General features: G+C 38.3%; 1 protein-coding gene and 1 pseudogene across 1 annotated transcript; one reads left to right on the top strand and one right to left on the bottom strand.

The window, feature by feature from the left end:
* On the top strand, positions 1 to 3,974 carry LOC128126072 (uncharacterized). Its single transcript, XM_052763802.1, has 3 exons — positions 1 to 153; positions 2,845 to 3,102; positions 3,756 to 3,974. The coding sequence occupies exons 1-3, from the start codon at positions 1 to 3 to the stop codon at positions 3,972 to 3,974; spliced, it is 630 nt and encodes a 209-aa protein (XP_052619762.1).
* Positions 3,975 to 8,133: 4,159 nt separating this feature from the next.
* LOC111890734 (protein transport protein Sec24-like At3g07100) lies at positions 8,134 to 17,270 on the bottom strand (annotated as a pseudogene).
* Between the last annotated feature and the right edge of the window lie 2,207 nt (positions 17,271 to 19,477).

Genomic DNA, 19,477 nt, shown 5'->3' with positions numbered 1-19,477 from the left:
ATGAGGGCTCTTCTACTTCAACAAGGATGTGCGGCGGCACTGGAAGGAGAGGCAAAATTACCAAAGGACATGGTGGCTGAGAAGAATGTGGAGATTCTAACGAAGGCACATAGTGCCATTCTATTGACCTTGACAGATGAAGAACTGAGGGAGGTCTTCGATCAAACAACTGCTTCTGGGCTCTACGATAAACTTTATGAAAAGTACCAGAACAACTCACTGACGAACATGTTGTATTAGAAGCAAAGGTTATACACTCTCAGAATGTCTGAAAGTACCCAAGTGAAAGATTATCTAGATAATTTCAATCGCATCATCTTGGATCTATAAGGTGTTGACGTGAAGATTGAAGATGAAGATCAGACACTCATTATCTTATGTTCTCTTCCTAACTCATATGAGAATTTCGTTGATACCATGCTCTATGGTAGAACAACGATCACTATGAATGATGTAAAGGATTCTCTAATGTCCAAGGAACTAAAAAAAGTTTCAGCTGGAGAAGAGGTGTCCAATTCTGGTTTGTTTGCAGGGAGAGGAAGTACATAAGAGAGGAAAGAGGGAAACAGAGGGAGATCACATTCAAAATCGAAGTCTAAAGGTTCATCGAACATGAAGTGTTATAATTGTAAGGAGAAGGGTCACTTCAAGAGAAATTGTCCATAGCTGAATAATGGGAAGTCCAAGAGTGAATCAAGTAGCAATAACACAGTTGTTGTGGTTTAGGAAAGTTCTGATGAAGGGGATGATGGTGATGTACTGACTGTATATACATCATGTTCTACTGATTCCTAGGTCTTGGATTTTGGAGCATCCTATCACATGACATATAATCGTGACTGGTTCGACTCCTTCAAAGACTATAATGGCACAGTCAAGATGGTTGATGATTGGGTGAGCAGAATCAAAGGTAGTGGCATGGTGCAAATCAAGACGCACAATGGCATGGTCAGGAAGTTAGATTGCTGGTATGTTCCAGAACTTCGGAAGAATTTAATTTTTCTTGGCACATTGGCTAGGAATGGGATGAGGTACGTTGGTGAAGGTGAGTGGGTCAAAGTGACCAAAGGCTCTCTAGTGATAATTAAAGGGAAGATGAATTGTGGAGTGATCTATATCCTAGAAGGCAGTACGGTTATAGGAACGGTGGCTATCTCATAATCCTTGAATGAAGGTGATGACAAGACAAAGTTGTAGCATTACAGGTTGGGGCACACGAGTGAGAATGGTATGTCAGTTCTAAGTAAACAAGGACTGCTGGTGGTTGTCGAGGCCAAAAAAAATAATTATTCTAAATACACTAAAATAGTGTATAGTGGTAAAGGGATCGTATCCACGGAGATTGGTTCAATTTAAATCCCTATGTAAGTCACTTGTTCAAGTACTAGTAAAACAAGAGTAAAAGAAAATGGGGGGTTTTAGTTCTTTTTGATTGTTTGAGAAAATTAAAGCTAAGCTAGAATGTAAATATGACAAGTAAACAAGTAAAAGATTTGATTAAATTCAATGAAGTGAAGTTTGTTGATTTTGGGATGCACCACATGGATGACATAGTTGACTTATCATTAGACTAAATGGAACAACACTTTTGAAGTAATTTAACTTGACTATAGCAATTCATAAGCAAAAATTACCTCAACTCTTCATAATTATTAAAATGCTTAGAGGAGCTCTTAACACATTTCATTAATTAAAGTCACAAAATCAATGAAGCATATACTCTTGTGAAAGTCAATTAGCTTTATGTTCTAAGAGTTACCATGTCCAAAAGATAAACAAATGCTTACATTATCATTATGGAGGAAACATTTCCATTGTCTAAATGAAATGAAAACAAACATATAAACCATTTGTTGCTTACTAATTTGAGGGTCCATTGCTTAACCAAGAAATTAGTCAACAAAAATAAGCATTCATTCATCAAAGATAAAAAAACACAAGAAGATGTTTGACTAGAAAACATTTCCATAAATTTCGAACACAAGATAATATGAAGTCTTCTAAGCAACTAATCATCCATGGGTTAAACCCTAATCAACCAAATGTGAATCTAGCCAAGCATGGCCAAAATAAAAGAAATACAAGATAGTTTAGAGGTACCAAACATTGTTCTGGTTGCAAGATGAAAAGAAATTACACCAATATTCTAAATCTTTAAGTTCTTCTGAAGCCTTCTTGAGAGAAAATAAGTGATTCTCTAAAGTGTTGATGATGAACTCCCTCCCAAATCTTCAGTAAAAAGGGGTTATTTCTGGATTCAAAAGCTCACTAAAAGCCATCCACCAACCTTCCCAAAATAGAGTCAAAGGGTCAAAAACCCAGATTCACCATAGCACGATCCACACGGACCGTTTGTGGATCTACGCGGGCCGCGTGGGTCTCGCTGATTATATGCCTTGGCCCATTTAATATATAATCCAGCCCAATCTTCCATTAACATCCCAGCCCAAGTGCATCAATTCTTGGGAGCCCATTTATATTATTCCAAAGCCTCCACTGATGGTCCAATGCTTCTTTAGTCTTCCTTAACTCGTGTCCTCATCCAAAGATTAATTTTGATGCACTTCTCGCTTATATTGACACCAAGCCCAATTGCACCACTTCAAGTCCATGAACAAATTGCAAGCCTCCAATATCCCCACACTCCTTCCATACCTCCAATAACAAGTAGTCTTCGATAAATCCAACAAATAAGCTCAAAATATTGGAAAGCACCCAGTAAAGGAGAAGAATAACAAACAGAGAAAATATGCATGAAGATTAACTAAAATGAGATGGCTTTAACTAAAAATAAACTATGAAAAGAAGTAATAAAAACAAAACTATCAACTGCTTGGTGGACAGGCTACTGGAAGGGTAAATTTTTTTGAAGCTTGCTTTAAGGTAAAGCATCGCAAAGTGAAGTTCGGTACCGGTCAACACACAAGCAAGGAAATCCTGGAGTATGTTCACTCGGATTTGTGGGGTCCTGCACCAGTGAAATCTCAAGGAGGATGCTCATACTTTGTGAAGTTCATTGATGACTATTCAAGGAAGGTTTGGTTGTACTTTCTGAAGACCAAAGATGAGGTGTTTGGGAAGTTCAGGGAATGGAAGACAATGGTGAGAAAAGGACTAGAAAACGGGTCACGACTCTGAGGACTGACAATGGGTTGGAGTTCTACAATTCTCCATTTGATATTTTATGCAAGGAAAAAGGTATAGTGAGGCACCGCACTATACAAAACACACTACAACAAAATGGAGTCGAGGAGCGGATGAACCAAACACTCATGCAGCGTGCAAGGTGCATGTGTATGTTTGCTAACTTATCCAAGAAATTATGTGCGAAAGTAGTTAACACTGCTTTCTATATGGTGAATAGATCACCAACAAATGTTATTTCCTTGAAGACTCCTCAAGAGTTATGTTCCGGGAAACCCTTTGACTATTTTGGTTTATGTATATTTGGATGCCCCGTATATGCTCATGTGAATGATGGTAAACTTGAGCCAAGGGCAATGAAGTGCATATTTCTAGGATATGCGATAGGAGTAAATGGTTATCGACTGTGGTGTAGAGAATTAGGAAGAACTCCTAAATTTTTCATAAGCAGAGATGTGACCTTTGATGAATCTGCCATGGGTAACCAGGGAGGAGGTGATACAAGTCAAGCATGGAACAAAGATCAGGGTGCTAGCTAGAAGGTCGAGTTTTCAAATGAAACTCCAAATAGAGTTGTTATAAGTGACAAAGAGTAAGGTGGCACTAAACAGACTGGACAAGATGAAACCCAAGAACAACCCATGGGATCTTCTTCCAGTGGTGCTGACGTTGGGAAAGATGATGTGTTTGAATCTATAGCAAAGAGAAGATCGAATAGGGTCATTCGAAAACCTGATAGATATGTGGGATGTGTGAATTCAAGTGAACTTGACTCCATTGCTTTTGCTTTAGCAACTGGAGAAGAAATTGACACTGAGGATCCTCAATAGTATAAAGAGGTTGTGGCGAGTAAAGAAGAAAATGACTGGTTGATGGCCATGAATGAAGAAATGCAATCTTTAAAGAAGAATGAAACATAGGATCTTGTTCCATTACCAAAGGGAGCAAAGCCAGTAGGATGCAAATGGGTCTTTAAGAAGAAGGAAGGGATACCATGAGTTGAACCAGGTAGGTTCAAGGCAATGTTGATGGAAAAAGGGTTCTCTTATAAAGAAGGAATTGATTATCACGAAGTGTTCTCACCGGTCGTGAAGCACAAGACAATTCGGGTTCTTTTTGCCATGGTGAGTGCGTTTGATCTGGAGTTTGAACAACTTGATGTGAAAACCGCATTTCTTCATGGGAACTTAGAAGAAAAGATTTATATGTCCCAGTCAGAAGGGTTCCTTGATTCAAAGAAGGATCATGTATGTTTGCTGAAGAAATCTCTGTATGGTTTAAAGCAGTCTCCAAGACAATGGTATAAAAGATTTTATTCATTCATGATCTCGAATGGTACACTCGAAACCAGTTTGACAATTGTGTTTACTCAGAGGAACTGTCACCGGATTCCTACATATACCTATTGCTATATGTTGATGATATGCTCATCGCAGCTAAATAAATGGCTGGAATAAATGACTTGAAGGCGACCCTAAAGAATGAGTTTGAGATGAAGGATCTGGGAGCAACAAAGAAGATACTAGGGATGGAGATTCAAAGGGACAGGAGATCTAGATGGTTATGTATTTCTCAACAAAAGTAGATTGAGAAAGTTTTGTGGTCCTTCAATTGTGATCAGTCCAAGCCAGTTGGAACTCCTTTGGCGGCTCACTTTAAACTTGGTCCAAGCACTATATCCACTACTAATGAAGAGAGGAAGTACATGAGCAGGGTTCCATACTCAAGTGTTTTTGGAAGTCTCATGTATGCTATGGTATGTACTAGACCTGATTTGTCTCATACATTTAGTGTGGTTAGTAGGTTTATGAGTAATCCAGGCAAGACTCATTGGGAAGTTGTAAAGTGGATCTTGCAATACTTGAAGGAACGACAGATGTTTGCTTGGTGTATGGAGAAAATAAGAAGAGTGACTTGCTACGATATGTTAACTCTGATTATGGTGGTGACTTATTGAAATGCATGTCACAGACATGCTACATATTCACTTTATTCGGATGTGCCATCAGTTGGAAGTCAACGTTACAAGATACCGTTGCTTTGTCCACAAATGAATCTGAGTACATGTCCATGACAGAAGTATAAAGGAGGAGATATGGCTACAAGGGCTAACTCAGAGTCTTGTTCTGAAGGTGGAGAAGCCTGTCTTGTATTGTGACAGTCAAAGTTCTTTGAGTCCTGAAAAGAGTCCTGTGTATCACGAGAAGACAAAGCAAATTGATGTCAGGCTGAATTTCATTTGGGAAATTCTGGAAGGAGACAAGTTTTTAACATTGAATATCAATACCAAGGTCAACCCAGCATATATGTAGACAAAGTCGTTGCCCATAGAGAAGTTTAAGCTTTGTTTGGACTTGGTTGATGTTCGCATGAGGTAGGTCCATTCGGGGACGAATGACAGGAAGGTAGAGGAAGTTCTTGTTGGAGGTGGAGTTCAGATGATGCTCAAGTCAAGGTGGAGATTGTTAAATGTGACTCGAGCATTTGGATCATGTTCATGGAGCATTTTGAGCACTTGGAACAAAATGGAGCACTTGGGGTTCATGGAGCATGTGAAAAAGGAACATATCATCTGAGAAAGGAATGGATCGACTGACAAAGGAACAAATCAAGTGCCAAAGGAATGGATCATTCATAAGGGGGTTAGGAGCAACTGGAAGAAGTTTGGAGAACTTGGGAGTGATATGGAGCAACAAGGGAACCTTGTTGTGCCATATGATAAAGGTATGGGCTAAGAGTGATGCTCTTTCACCATGGCACTCTCTCTTGTCCCCATCATGTTCACTCTTGTGTCATGAGGCTTGTTGTTGTACCATGCGTGTGCCTGTTGTGCCATGGTGATGTTGTTGCTCAAAGTTTGATGTTCTTGCACCACTCTTGATGTTCTTACGCCATCCATATTCCTTGTTACACCATCTGGAGATGTTGTCGCGCCATGGAGTTGCTGTTGGGCCATGATGGTGCAAGTTGGACCATCTTGGTCCTTGATGATCCAAGTATGCTATGAAGTCCTCTATGATGCTCAAGATCGTTCAAGGATGCTCAGAAGTTAGTATTGCTCAAGGATTACAACTTGTTGTGCCATCATGATGGTTGTTGGGCTATTGGTGTTCATGATGCGCCACATGTACATCTTGATGCCGCACTATGGCACAAGGTGCTCCACCATATGTGTTGTTGATGCTCATGAGTTGTATGACATAGATGAATGTTCCAGAAGATGTTGCATGGCGGATTGTGAGCGGTTGATACCTTTCATAGGCCAATGGGCTTTGCCCATTAGGGTTTTAGGACTGATCCTTCAACTATAAACATGGATGCATCCTAGGTCATTTTGTATCTTCAATTCTAGAGTGATAGTCGAATCTCTGTGAAATTGTACTTGTAATATCTGTTTGAGAGCTTTGAAATAAAATAACACCCCTTCCTGCCCGTGGACGTAGGTCGCCTTAACCGAACAATGAAAATACTATGTCTTGTGTACTTATAGTTTTGCTAGTTATCCGCTTTACTTCCTAACAAAAATACTAAAAATATTTAAACAAAAATAATAAAATGAGTGTACTTGTGATATCCACCGGATCTAGAATTAAAAACACATGAAGCTTGTTGATCTCGTAAGGAAACACCGGTGACAAATCAAAACTACAAAACTAATATTTAAGACAAGAGATTATAGTTGTTAAAACTCAGATTCACCTATATCTAACCAGATTTGTCCAAATCTAGACTAAAAACACCATCAACAACAAGAGAATTCACTACAAGAAAAATACCCTTTAATGACACGCATTATGAATTATAAAAGGGTACAGATGACATGCAAATGCGTGTCAAGTAAGACCATGTCATAAAGGGATACGACACTCATTTGTGTGTCGTAACCTTACAACACGCATTTACGACACACAATGTGTATCATTAAAGCCCCTGTCAAGAAAGGCCATGTCATAAATGATGATGACACACATTTTTGCGTATTGTAAATTTAAATGTTTAAAAAAATATTTATAGATTTACTAACTTTCAAATTAAATTTGCATTTAGTGTCTCATAATAGAAAATAAAATACCATATACAAAAAATACAATCTATTGCACAAAATTTAAGGTCATACACATCTACTTCTTACAATAAATATACAAACATCATTCATCGAATTTACTTTGTGTTTCATACAAAAAATATATTCCAGTAGTACAACTAACGATTGAAATGAAGAGTGCGACTCTTGTATATCTACAAAAAACTTGAAAAAATCAACTAAGATTTAATGTTAATATATAACAAGAACATATTGAATGCAGAAAATAACAAGAGTAAATAGGAAGTCATTTTTTATTCCCTTCTGAGTATGTGATGAATGGGACTGTTGATTGCAACAATTAAGCATCTGCTTATGAAGAAAGTAGATACCATTTTCACAAAAGAGTTGCCTTTATGCAACACCTATATCAATATCATGTCCAAGATGTTAGCCAAGCATACCTGAAAAAAAAAACTAATTTATATCTTGCATTTATCCCAAAATAAATATACATAAAATAAAGGAAGAACTAGAAAATCCCTTTTGTTTCTTTCAATGGTAGAAATGGAAATCACTTATGCATGCATGGATATGGCTTGTACATTTGAGGAACCAAAGGTAAAGGAAGTTGGGACCTGGCTATGGGAAAGGATTGTTATACCCTTCTGTCTAGATACATGTTTGGATTAAGAGTAAGAGAAAAGAGAAGGGTGTTTAATTAAATATATTTAACGAATTAAGATAGGGATATGAAATGTGCTTCCATGTCCACTCTCTTCTCAATGAATTCCAGATAGATATCAGTGGTAGATAAGACAGGGATATGAAATGGTTTTATTACATCTTTCAACTGAAACCTAAAGTTAAAAAAGGTAAAATAAAAATCATCACTAAATATATCAAGTGTTAAAAAGGTGATTAAAATTTTACCATTTCCATCAACGAATATTGTTTTCTGGTCATCAGGTGAACAAAGTTGAGAAAGAGCCATCATGGTGAAAACCAGCTGCACAGCTTTCATCAAGCTATGAATCAACATAGCCACCACGAAGTGTTGTTGATTTACATAAAGCCAATTCGTATAAAGGTAAATATGTTAATGACTCTGGGTAGATCATTCGTATTTCAATCGCTACAACACATACATCATTAAAAATAATTATTGTATTATAAGTTTTTTTTTCTTTTTCTTTTTTAAATAAAAAAAATATGGTTACCTAATCTACCAAGAAAAGAAACAATGGCACCTGTATCTGCCTGGTGATACATCTCTCCTAAATCAGCAACCACTGATGCTACAGTAGTGTGTACTATGATATGTCTTTCATCCGAAGATGAAGTGTGTCTTTCAATTGATGTTAAGTATTTGTAAATAATTACATTCTTGTTTCTTCATTATATATATATATATATATATATATATATATATATATATATATATATATATATATATATATATTCCAAAAGATGTGGAAACTTAGAACGAGTGAAGGATACAATAGAGCAACTTGGAAATAGACAGTCTGAGTTGTGAGTAATGTCTCTTCTAGAGAAAACTGCATTGCATAAGCTTTGTCATAGTCAACAGTCGAAAGAGCTAATAGATCAGTGGACCTTAACATAAAGTTCCCATGATATGAAGTGAAACCAACTCCTATATAACACAATTTATTATTTTCTAACTAAAAATAATCACCTGCAACATCAAAACCTTATAAAAGCGAGAAATCGGAAGGAATGAAATCTATCACACGTTTGGTTTGCGCAAAAGGGAATGGATTTCACCATGAAAAAGAAAGAACATATTATCCTTTTTCACTTATAAATTTTAATGAGGGAATTTTGGTTTTTCAATGAAAATAGAAGAATGGAATTGAATTCCTTCCACCCACTTCTAGGAAGGGTGAAATCAAACAAATATGGACTTCAATTCCATCCACTTGGCAGCCAAACACGCTATGGAATGGAATCTCGAATTCACCAGAATCCACAAACCAAAAATGCCCTAAGACTAACCTTTTCCACATCTGATGCACATTACAGCTTCCCAAGCTGTTTCTCTAGTGAGGTCTCTAGCCAACTCATGTCTCAATTTGTCTTTAAGAATGGCAAAATGAAAGCTTGGATAGTACCTAAAATGAAAACAACAAATTAATATTTTTTTATCGACTAAAAACAAAAACGAAACAATATCAGTAGATACATACCTAGCGAAGCTATATTAGTGTACTTGTCACTAAACGCATAAACATTGACTGCAACCTGATACTTGGTAAAATCAGCAGCCATTTGTTTATAAAGGGATCTTCTGGTATTCTCAAAGCATGTTCCCTATCTGTCCCATATTCCCAGATATCATCTCTTCGCAACCTTACCCTACCCACACCAAGTGATAGAAGAGTACTTTGAAAAACTAACAATTTCCCTCCCAGTTGACTATGTATCAATGGTCAATGGTCAATACCAACTACAAGCTTTTAATTGCATAAACTAACCATAACCATAAAAGTTGCTTTAAGTGCAGGCCCAAAAGCGGATTCCACATTGACATTGTCCTGAAACATGGATGGAAAGCTATCCAAGAATGCATCCAGCATAGTTATGGATTCCGATAAGTCCACAAGGAGATCATTTGGCAACGGAATAAATATATCATCCAAATCAGAGTCAACCATCATTTGATGTTGTGTCAAAGACGACTGCCAATCCAAAAAACAAAAAAAAAGTTCAACATCAGTGAACAAAACATTACACAAATGGAAGAAATACTCACCTGGTCATCGGAAGAAGGTTGTATGCAGTTGCTTCATTGGAGGAAGAAGACAATCTGAACTGATTGATGAGTCGTTGACCATATATAGGAAGTGGAAGCGGACCAAAACAACTAAATAAGGTATTAGAGGGAAATAAGGTATCAAAGGCAGGGGATTTGACCAAAACAAATCAGAAGAAATCACCCTCGTATAAGCAAGACATTCGCCAAAACAACTAAATAAATTGATACTTACAAGGGATTCAACATCAAGCTTCTCGATAGAGGATCAAACAAGGTATCGACCTATCGTTTACGAACCAGACATAGATGGAAAGTGGGGTCGGGATGCGGTCTCCGACACGGTGACACTGATGAGTCGTAGTCGTCGGTGAAGTGATCACTAAGGTGAGCCTGATGAGGTCACCGGCCGGTGAGATGAAGTGTTGCAGTCATACTCTAGCTTGATCGTCTGGAGAATGTTGAAGTGAAAAAACCCTAGTTATCGTGTGGGTGACTTTAGGGTTGTTTTGGGATGTTAAGGGTTTGGTTAGGGGTATCAGTAGAGGGAACAAGGGATACTAAGAGAGGATCAAACAGGCGGGGTTTTTAATTTTTTGGGATACCATTTACAGCCTTGGCTATTAAAATGCACGTTTCATTAGAAACTATAAAACGACATGCTTAGATGACACACATTTTATAGTAAGCACCCTCCGTGTTTTTTCTGAAATTAATTTTAGGGCACACAAAAATGTGCGTCCTAAATCCTTCAAATTCCTAGAGAGCTGACATCATGTTCAGGTCACGCACTTTTGCGTATCATAAATCAATGTGTGTCATAAATCGCGTGTCATTAAAGGTCTATTTTCTAGTAGTTGAAAACCAACAGATTCACATATCTAACCACATATGAGCAAGAAGCGACATGGAAATTCGTCAAAATCATGAGTCTATCAACATGTCACAGGAGATGGAAGACGGAGGTGGTCGTTTGCCAGATATCGCATAGATCTAGATCCAAAGATGAAAACAACAAACAAATTTCGCAGATCTGAGACATTAAAAAGACGAAACTAGATATGAAGAACTTAGATCTAGAATCATGATCACGAAGCACAAAAAATGCACTGATATGAGACGTTCAGGTGGTGGTTTAACATCGGAGGTGTTAGCGGTGGTTTAACGTCGGCGGTAGTCGTCACTCTCCATATCTGAGACATTTTGCCATTTAGAGAGAAAAATGGAAATGAAGGAGGATAATCATTGGAGAAGTAACAACGGTGACAGATCGTGATAGTAGTGACGATGGTAGAGTTTCTATCGACAATGATTGTCGTGATCGGAGGTTGGATAGAGGATGAGATGTCGCGGTGGATGGGTCGTCAACATCGATAATGGCGGTGGAAAGGTTGCGGTCGATGGTGGTGTTCATCCACATTGTTGAAGAAGTTGAGAGGGTTTTTGTTGTGTACCGTTCGATCCAGGTATTATTCATTTTTGGTCCCTTGTATATTAGGTTATTGCTTTTTGGCCTTGTTTTGCAAGTTTGAAGGGGATAGAGGGGCCATTTCTACCAATTTGGAATTTTGGAGGCGGAGCTCGAACGCAAGGCATTCCCTTGGGGAACGCGGGGCATTTACGCGTGGAGCTCAAACCCTAATTTTGAGGGTTTGGGATGTATTTAAACACCTTAAGTACCAAGTGTTGGCCTCGTTTCCAGCCTCCATAGTTCCCAAAACCCTAATATCGAAACCCTAGAGCCTCCAAGAGTATTGTGAGCTCATTGTGTGTGTTTTAGTGTGTATTTGAAGTTAATTCAAGGAAGAGAAGCTTGGTGTAAGGTGGTGGTTCAAGTAGGAGCTTATAGATCTTAGTTCCCCGCTCCACTTCCATCTCATTTGAGGTATAAATCTCTAACCTTGCTCATTAGAAGATTATATCTAAGTCTTAATGGATTTTAGTCCCTTTTCAGTCCCATAGTTGAGGTCTAGTTGTTTGTGATCACTGCAGAAGCCTTGAGTTGCCCCTCTTTGTGTTTTTGAGGTGCTAGATTCATAAAGTTTGCATCTTTAGAGTTGTTAAGCCCCATGCATGAGATTTAACCCTTTTTATGGAAGTTGAATGCTATATCTTGAAGTTGGAACCTTTTGGGGCATGCAAAGTCACCAAGTCAGTGACTTTATGGTTCTAGATGTTCTTTAGGACTTGGATCTATGTTTTTGTCATGTGGATTTAAGCATTAAGTGCTTAATGGGCATTTTTGGGAGTCAACGTGCGAACGCCCAGCGTTAGGTCGAGGAACGGCCAACGTTCCTGCTAAGGTTCGCGATCTATTGGCTGGTAAAGAACGCCCAACATTCCACAAGGGAATGCCCAACGTTCGGTCCATCAGTGGGCTTTTTTCTTGGGCCATCTTTTGGACTCTTGAGCTTTGGGCTTGGTTTGGGTGTTGTTCGTTGGGCTTATTTTGGACTGAAGGTTTCCCTTGTAATGTTGGACTTCTTGTTTGGGCTTTCCCTATTGGACCTAGGATTTTATTTTTGGGCCTTAGTAGGCCCAATGGGCTTAGACCATTGGTGGTTCTGCTTAGTTGGGCCATTTGTGGGCCTAGCGTTTGAATCTAGCCATAGTTATTTACTGAGTTTAGCTTTGGGTTTGGCTCAGTGTTAGGAGCCGATTCGCAGCAGTCGCAACATTCGTAGGATTTGGCTATCTTTGAGGTGAGTCTTCTCATCATACCCATGGGTCTAAGGCACTCAACCATTATCTGTTATGTAGTAATTAGTTAATATGAAATTGTATACTTTGTGGTATGGATTGTTTTATGTGAAGACCATGAGGAGCCCATGGCATTCCGGGTAAAGACCATGGAGGGAGTCCATGCCAATTCATGTATGCCTTTATATTTCATGGGTTTTATGTGACTCTATGTTTTGTGTATTTTGGGAAACTCACTAGGCGTTTGCTTATAGTTTGTTGGGTGTTTAAGGTACTTCTGGCTCTAAGGGCAAGGGTCGGGCTTGATGGCGCAGCGTGCACTCTCCAGTTTTCCGCACTAGTTATTTTGGATACTCTGATCTTTGGAACAATGTATTATGTAATGGAATTTGTGGGAAACAAATATGGATATTAATTCTAGTTAATAAATGAAAATTTTTACCTATGTTTTTTGGCTGTTACAAGTTGGTATCAAAACCTTGGTTTGAGGGTTTCGGGCACACTTTTGGGTGTGTTAGGACTCAAACTGAGGAAATGGTAAACCTTGATACAAAAAGAAACCAAAAGTAAAAGTTTTCTTGAAAACGGTCTTTGTTAGAAAAAGGGAAAGAGTGCAATGCGCGTAATCGGTTGAGCTCAAGTAAGTGGTTTCAATGTTCTAGCCATGCTATTGTTATATTGGAAATTTATGTTGAATTGATTACTTGCTATGTGTATGCTTTCAAAGTTCTATATGTCTAGGATTGCATTGCCCTAGAATGATGAATTTTGTCTTATTCGTGTTCCTTAATTGGTTATGGTTTAGGGTAGAAGTTTATTTAATAGTCTATGTGATTCTATTTTTGTATAACTTGCATGCATAGGGTAACCTGCTATGATTGGCTTAAGTTTCTGGTTCAGTAGGGATTGAGAAATTCTAGAATAGTCTAGGATCTGTATTGGTGTTGTGTTTTATGGGTAATGATTTGTGGTTGGTTGATTTAGAGTTATCAGGTTTGGCCTTGGGGATGGTACAAGAAGGTGTGAAAGGTAGTATTGGGCCCGTACCACTGAAAGCACATGACCTGTCCTCAAATAAACTGTTAGACCTGGACACTCAAAGGAGTCCGGTGAGGAGGAATTCCCTTTAAATTTCTTATCATTTTGTCATGTGGTATTTTTCAATTAAGTTTGGTGAAGATCACGCGAGGTTCGGGTTCAGGATCAGGATCAGGATTGGGTTAAGGCTCTGGTGCATAGCCCATTGAAGAGAGGTTGCGCGATCTTATCGCAACTGAGGTTACTTGTGGCATCCTTGATGCTACCCCGATGATCTTTGGTACCATCAAGGAGGGTATCATGGAGATCATGAAGGGGTGGCTCAGTTCTTTCCAAGCCAAGATTGTTGCAAGCCAGATTGTGGCTCGAGCTCCCTCGTTCTGGGAGTTTAAGGTGTGTGGTGCGGCTGAGTTATTTGGGGTCAGGGACCCTATCACTAGTCGACGCTAGGTGGCAGACATGGAGAATGCCCAACACACGAGCTTTTGCTCTGAGGCGGCAAAGGCAGGGTTCACACCTTGTATGTTGAGGGACCGAGCACAAGACTGGTAGGAGGAGGTTACCTGCAAGGTGGCATCAACAGGTGTGGTTGAGATGACTTGTGAGGAGGTTTGATCAGGAGTTTGTACCGTCGATTGAGGTACAACATCTGGTGAGAGAGTTCCAGGATTTGCAGCAGACTACGGAGACTGTGGCGGAGATCACCGCCAAGTTTCAGGAGAGGGCACTATTGGTTCCGCAGTACGTTGTGGATGAGGGGATGAAGAAGACCAGATATCATTCCCTGCTGAGAGATGAAATTCGAGAGTTTGTGAGTTTTTTAGGATGCAAGACCCTGGATGATATGGTGGAGAAGGCCCAGAAACGAGAATTTGAGTTAGAGCTCTACATGAAGCGGAAGCCGAAGTAGGTTCAAACGGTTGTGGGTCAGGCTAATAAGCCTAAGACCTCCAATCCTCCTAGAAATGGCTAGCAGGGTCGGGGCCGCTATGCCAAGTGCAGCTGGCAGCACTTTGGAGCCTGTCAGGTGTCAGGTTCATCATGTTATGTTCGAGTTTTTAGCTGTCTATTGTTATTCCGCAACTTAGAAAAATCATAACTTCCTCATACGAAGTCAGATTTAGACGTTCTTTTTATAAAAATTATCGGTTTAACGAATACTATGACTTTCGTTTAGATCACTAAAGCTATAAAGTAGTTTATCAAAAACTTACTTTTTACGTCATACATCGTCATGCCGGTTCTGTCACGAAACTTCAATTAGTCATAACTTCTTCGTTATAACTCGGATTTCGTTGAGGTTTCGCCTATATTTTTCTAATGAGATTCTTTACAACTTTCAATAATATAATTTTACTTATTTTCAACTTTATTTTTGCGTTAATTTTCAATATTTGACTTTTGATTGAAATCTCATAAGACTTCCAATATTTTCCGAGTGATTCTAAACATAGTTTTACTTCATTTCTAGTAAAAACTATATGTTAGAACTCAATGCTCAAAATCATATAATATTTCATAATATTATGTACTTTTAAAATTACATAACACGATAACCGAACGTGTATGTTACAAATACCTCCTCCTTTGAGGATTTCGTCCCCAAAATCACAACGATTTAAATAACTGGAGATATCTCGCTCTTATCTCATTCTTATATTCCCAAGTATAATTTGGGCCTTGATCCTAATCTCTGAGTTAAAGAGAAATCAATTCTCATTGCATACTCTTACTCCTTCATGAATTTGGGTTATAGACTCAACCCAATATAAAGTCTTCACTTTTGCTACAACAACAATTCGAATGGTCATATTCTAATGACCTTTGATTTCATAACACAAAAAATCATACTCTTATTTCTATTAGTCAAACACTATCATAGAAGAAACCTTCCTTCGTGTTCTAATGTGATATAATATCTTCATAACTAGTAGCATTTCTAGCTAATAGTTGCTTAATCTTCAATGAAAGTTGTTATACTTTTATTGACTACCTCGACCATCTCCTTCTTCAATCTTCCAACTAAAGTTTCATCGCTACACAAGACATGGTTCTCTGAACCAATCAATTCATCTCACAGATCTATATTAGTCGGATTCGATTATTTATGACCACTAAGGTCTGAACGAAAATCATTTTCGTAGTCATCACTGAAACGAAGGTAATGACATATTCGAACAAAAACAGAATCAATTTCTAGTTTCTTGGTAACCTTATGAATTTCTCTGATTCAAGTGTGAGTCTTGTGCTTTCGGTAGTATAGGCCTCTACTACCATTCACACCTACTCATACTCGTTCCAAGAATTGTCTCGCAGTCCCCAAATCACCATATCAAAAAATTTTACAAAGGAACTTATCACACATGAATGTGTTCAAACAAGTCCATATGACAATTTCTCCTAGACTCAACTGGGTATTTCGCGTTTCTATCAAACATATCTTGGATTTCCTATACTTGTCTTCTAGGATTCTTCTCATGCATATGCTCGATCTAGCATATTCTAATACTTTTTCATAGGTCGATAGAAATTTTACTTCCAAAGATGTTATTATTTCATCAAACATAATTTAAATGTACAATACCACTCTATAGGTATTAATACACTATTTATGATATCACCTAATTAAATACTATTTTACGATATCCTTCGATCGTTTATCTATGAAATTATCGATGTCGACTATCATAAGTCTTTTTAACACTTTGAAAAGTTTCTTATCAATTATAACACGGAAATTTTAGAAACTGGAATACATAAAATTTCCTCTTCCAGACCAAGGTCGGCAACAGACCTTAAACTTTCTCAAGTAATAACAATATAAACAAGCAATTTGAAAAGAATGCACAAATTCATGAGACTCAAAAGAATCTGAGGCACCAGAGTCAAATAAGATGTGAGCAGGTATAAATTTGACAAGAAATGTACCCATCACAACATTCAAGTCTTCGCGTGCCTCCTATGTGGTAATCTGGAATGCATGACCCTTAGCTTTTGGCACCTCCTCCTTTTTAGTTGGAGTATTCTTTGGTTGTTGGACGGAAGCTTGACTTCCCGCCATTTGACTAGTAAGAGTAGGGCAAAAACGCTTCTTGTGGCCAATAATACCACATGCATAACAAGTAACATCCTTCCTTGGGCAAGCTGGCTTTATGTGACCCGATTCTCCACATCCACAACAGAGCACAGATTCATTTTCTATTCTGCATTGGCCCGGATGATTCTTTCCACAAATGCGACATGATGGCGACTGAATAGAAAAATATTGTGATCTATCGTGACCACGAAAGGCGCTCTGAGATTGCAATTGTTGGCTAGGTTCAGATTGAACGGATTGAGTTGGTTGAAGTCATGCTCACGCTTTCGAGCATACTCAACAGCTTTTTCAAAGGAAAGAACATCCCAATTAGCTACGAAATTGCGTATTTCATACCGCAGTCCATCCAATAATACTTGAATTTTATCGTCTTCAGTTGGGATATACTTTGCATCAAACCGTGCTCTTTGATTGAATTGAGTTTCATACTCATTCACTGTCATTCCTTCTTGCTTAATCTCAAGAAACTCTTTCTCCAATCTTCTCCTCATGTCTAGAGGACAATACTTCCCTAGAAAACGAGTTTTGAATGTCTCCCAGGATAAATTCTCCTGGTCATACTCGTTGAGAGCTTCATATGTTGCTTCCCACTAGACTAAGGCTTGTTCGACGAGCATTGCAGAGGCATAATTAGTCTTGTCTTCGTTATCCACATGAGAGATACAAAATACCTTCTATATGTTCTGCATCCAAGTTCGAACAACTATAGGATTAAGGACACCAGAAAACACTTTAGCACCACTACTCTTGAAATCTTTGAACGAGGGACGTTTCGCCTCTCCTTTTGAAGATACTCTGATGGCTTTTTCTTTGCCTTTAGCACCATTCTTCTTGTGTTCTTCGAGAGTCTGCCAAATAATACCAGTAAGTTTACCCAAGAATCGCTCCTCACGAGGGGATACTGGAGTATTTACTTCCTCAGGGCGAGGATCTCCACCCACTTCTGGTGTATGGCTACCTTCCTGTTCAACCATTCTTCTGAAAATTCGGAGCAACATAGTATTTTAGAATATTAGGATTTATTACTACCTAATACTTTTACTTAAATATTTCCTATGGTTTGTATCCATATACTTACAATGAATCCGTTCATATATTGAACTTCCGACGGTTTAAGTCTAAATACAAATTCGTGGTATTTAGTTCACTTAAACTACCGCTCTGATACCATGATAGAAAGACCTTAACTTTCGTATTTTTGAATGACCGAAACTTTCATACTACACAATATAGATACTCCAAAACATGCTACATGCATATTTATAAATAATATTTTACATTGATAGTGTGATTACAAAATGTTGGATACAAACCAACTAAGTTTTTCGTATACTACAAAGTGTTATATCTATTACATAACTACCTAGGATGTTATAGTTTTATACATGTGTAAACTCAAGTACAAAAGTAATAGTATAAACTATTCTAAAATTTCCAACAGTATATGACTATACTGGATTCTCATTTCCTGCAATTGTAAAACATTGAGAGGGGTAAGCAGTGATGCTTAGTGAGTTCAATAATAGATACAATATAACATTATGTCATATATATACTTTAATATGGCAGAAGCAAAGGGAACAAGGAACAACAACGGCATATGTGAATCATGCGACAAGCTTTCCATATCAATCAATGAGACATAATAATTTCAATACTTGATATACATCAATAAAGCTTCGGCCCAAATGGCACAGAAGACATACACTTTCTGATTAAACATTTTGGTAGATTTCATGCTTTTAACCCTATCTAACCTTCTGCCAATGCCATAGAATAGAAGTCACTCTCTTACGAGACATGCTCTACATGGCCATAGGCTACATACTAGTACCATCATGAATCTAATTCCTTTAACTGATCACATGGTCAAAGGTACAACTTTGCTACCATAATAGCAGAAATAATAACACAAGATGATAACACGGAAAAGCACATAGCACATATAACACATAACATACAATTGTTCCTATATATTAAACTCACCGTGAAATAACTGAAGGAATAAATGATAATTTGGGTAGCACTTCGGCTTTGAATATGACTTTCTGTGACAAAACCGGGGATTTTAATTGAAAACCGGCCTTACTTGGGCAGAGTTTCGACTTGAAAATATAATTTTCTCGGGAACTTCGGGGCGTCAGGGCTTGCTTCGGGTGTCGGGAATGATACCGGGGCTTCGGGGGGTTAAAAGTGGCTAGAGAGGGTTTTTAGAGTGAAGGAGATTGAAAATGGCAACCAAAATACGGGCAGCCTCGCATCCATTTTATAGGGTCCGAAGCAGCTCACTACGAGGGGCGTAGTCTCGCTGTACGTGGGGCATACGAGGCTACATGTCCGATTCTCGGAAGGGAGGGAACATGGCTCGGACGTGTCTGCTACGTGGCCATCTTGATAAGATTGGAGATGTGGTCAATTCGAGGTCCTGCCATGCGAACGCTGGGCGTAAGCCTATACGCGAGGCGTACCTCCTCGGATAAGGCTTCGAATTTTCATTTATTTTTATTTAAAAACTTCAAAAATTCATATCTTTTGCATAGGAGCTCCGGTTTTTATGTTCTTTATATCCACGCGTAGATGAGATTATACTCTACAACTTTTTTTTAGACTCTGTTGGCTTATTTTGACTTCATTTTTAATATTATATTTTTAACTGGCCAGGACATGAAAAGTCCGTTAAAAACTCATAACTTCTTCA

Source organism: Lactuca sativa, chromosome 5 (genome assembly GCF_002870075.4).
Source record: "Lactuca sativa cultivar Salinas chromosome 5, Lsat_Salinas_v11, whole genome shotgun sequence".
NCBI lineage: Eukaryota > Viridiplantae > Streptophyta > Magnoliopsida > Asterales > Asteraceae > Lactuca > Lactuca sativa.
This window is presented reverse-complemented; position numbering and strand designations above follow the sequence as displayed.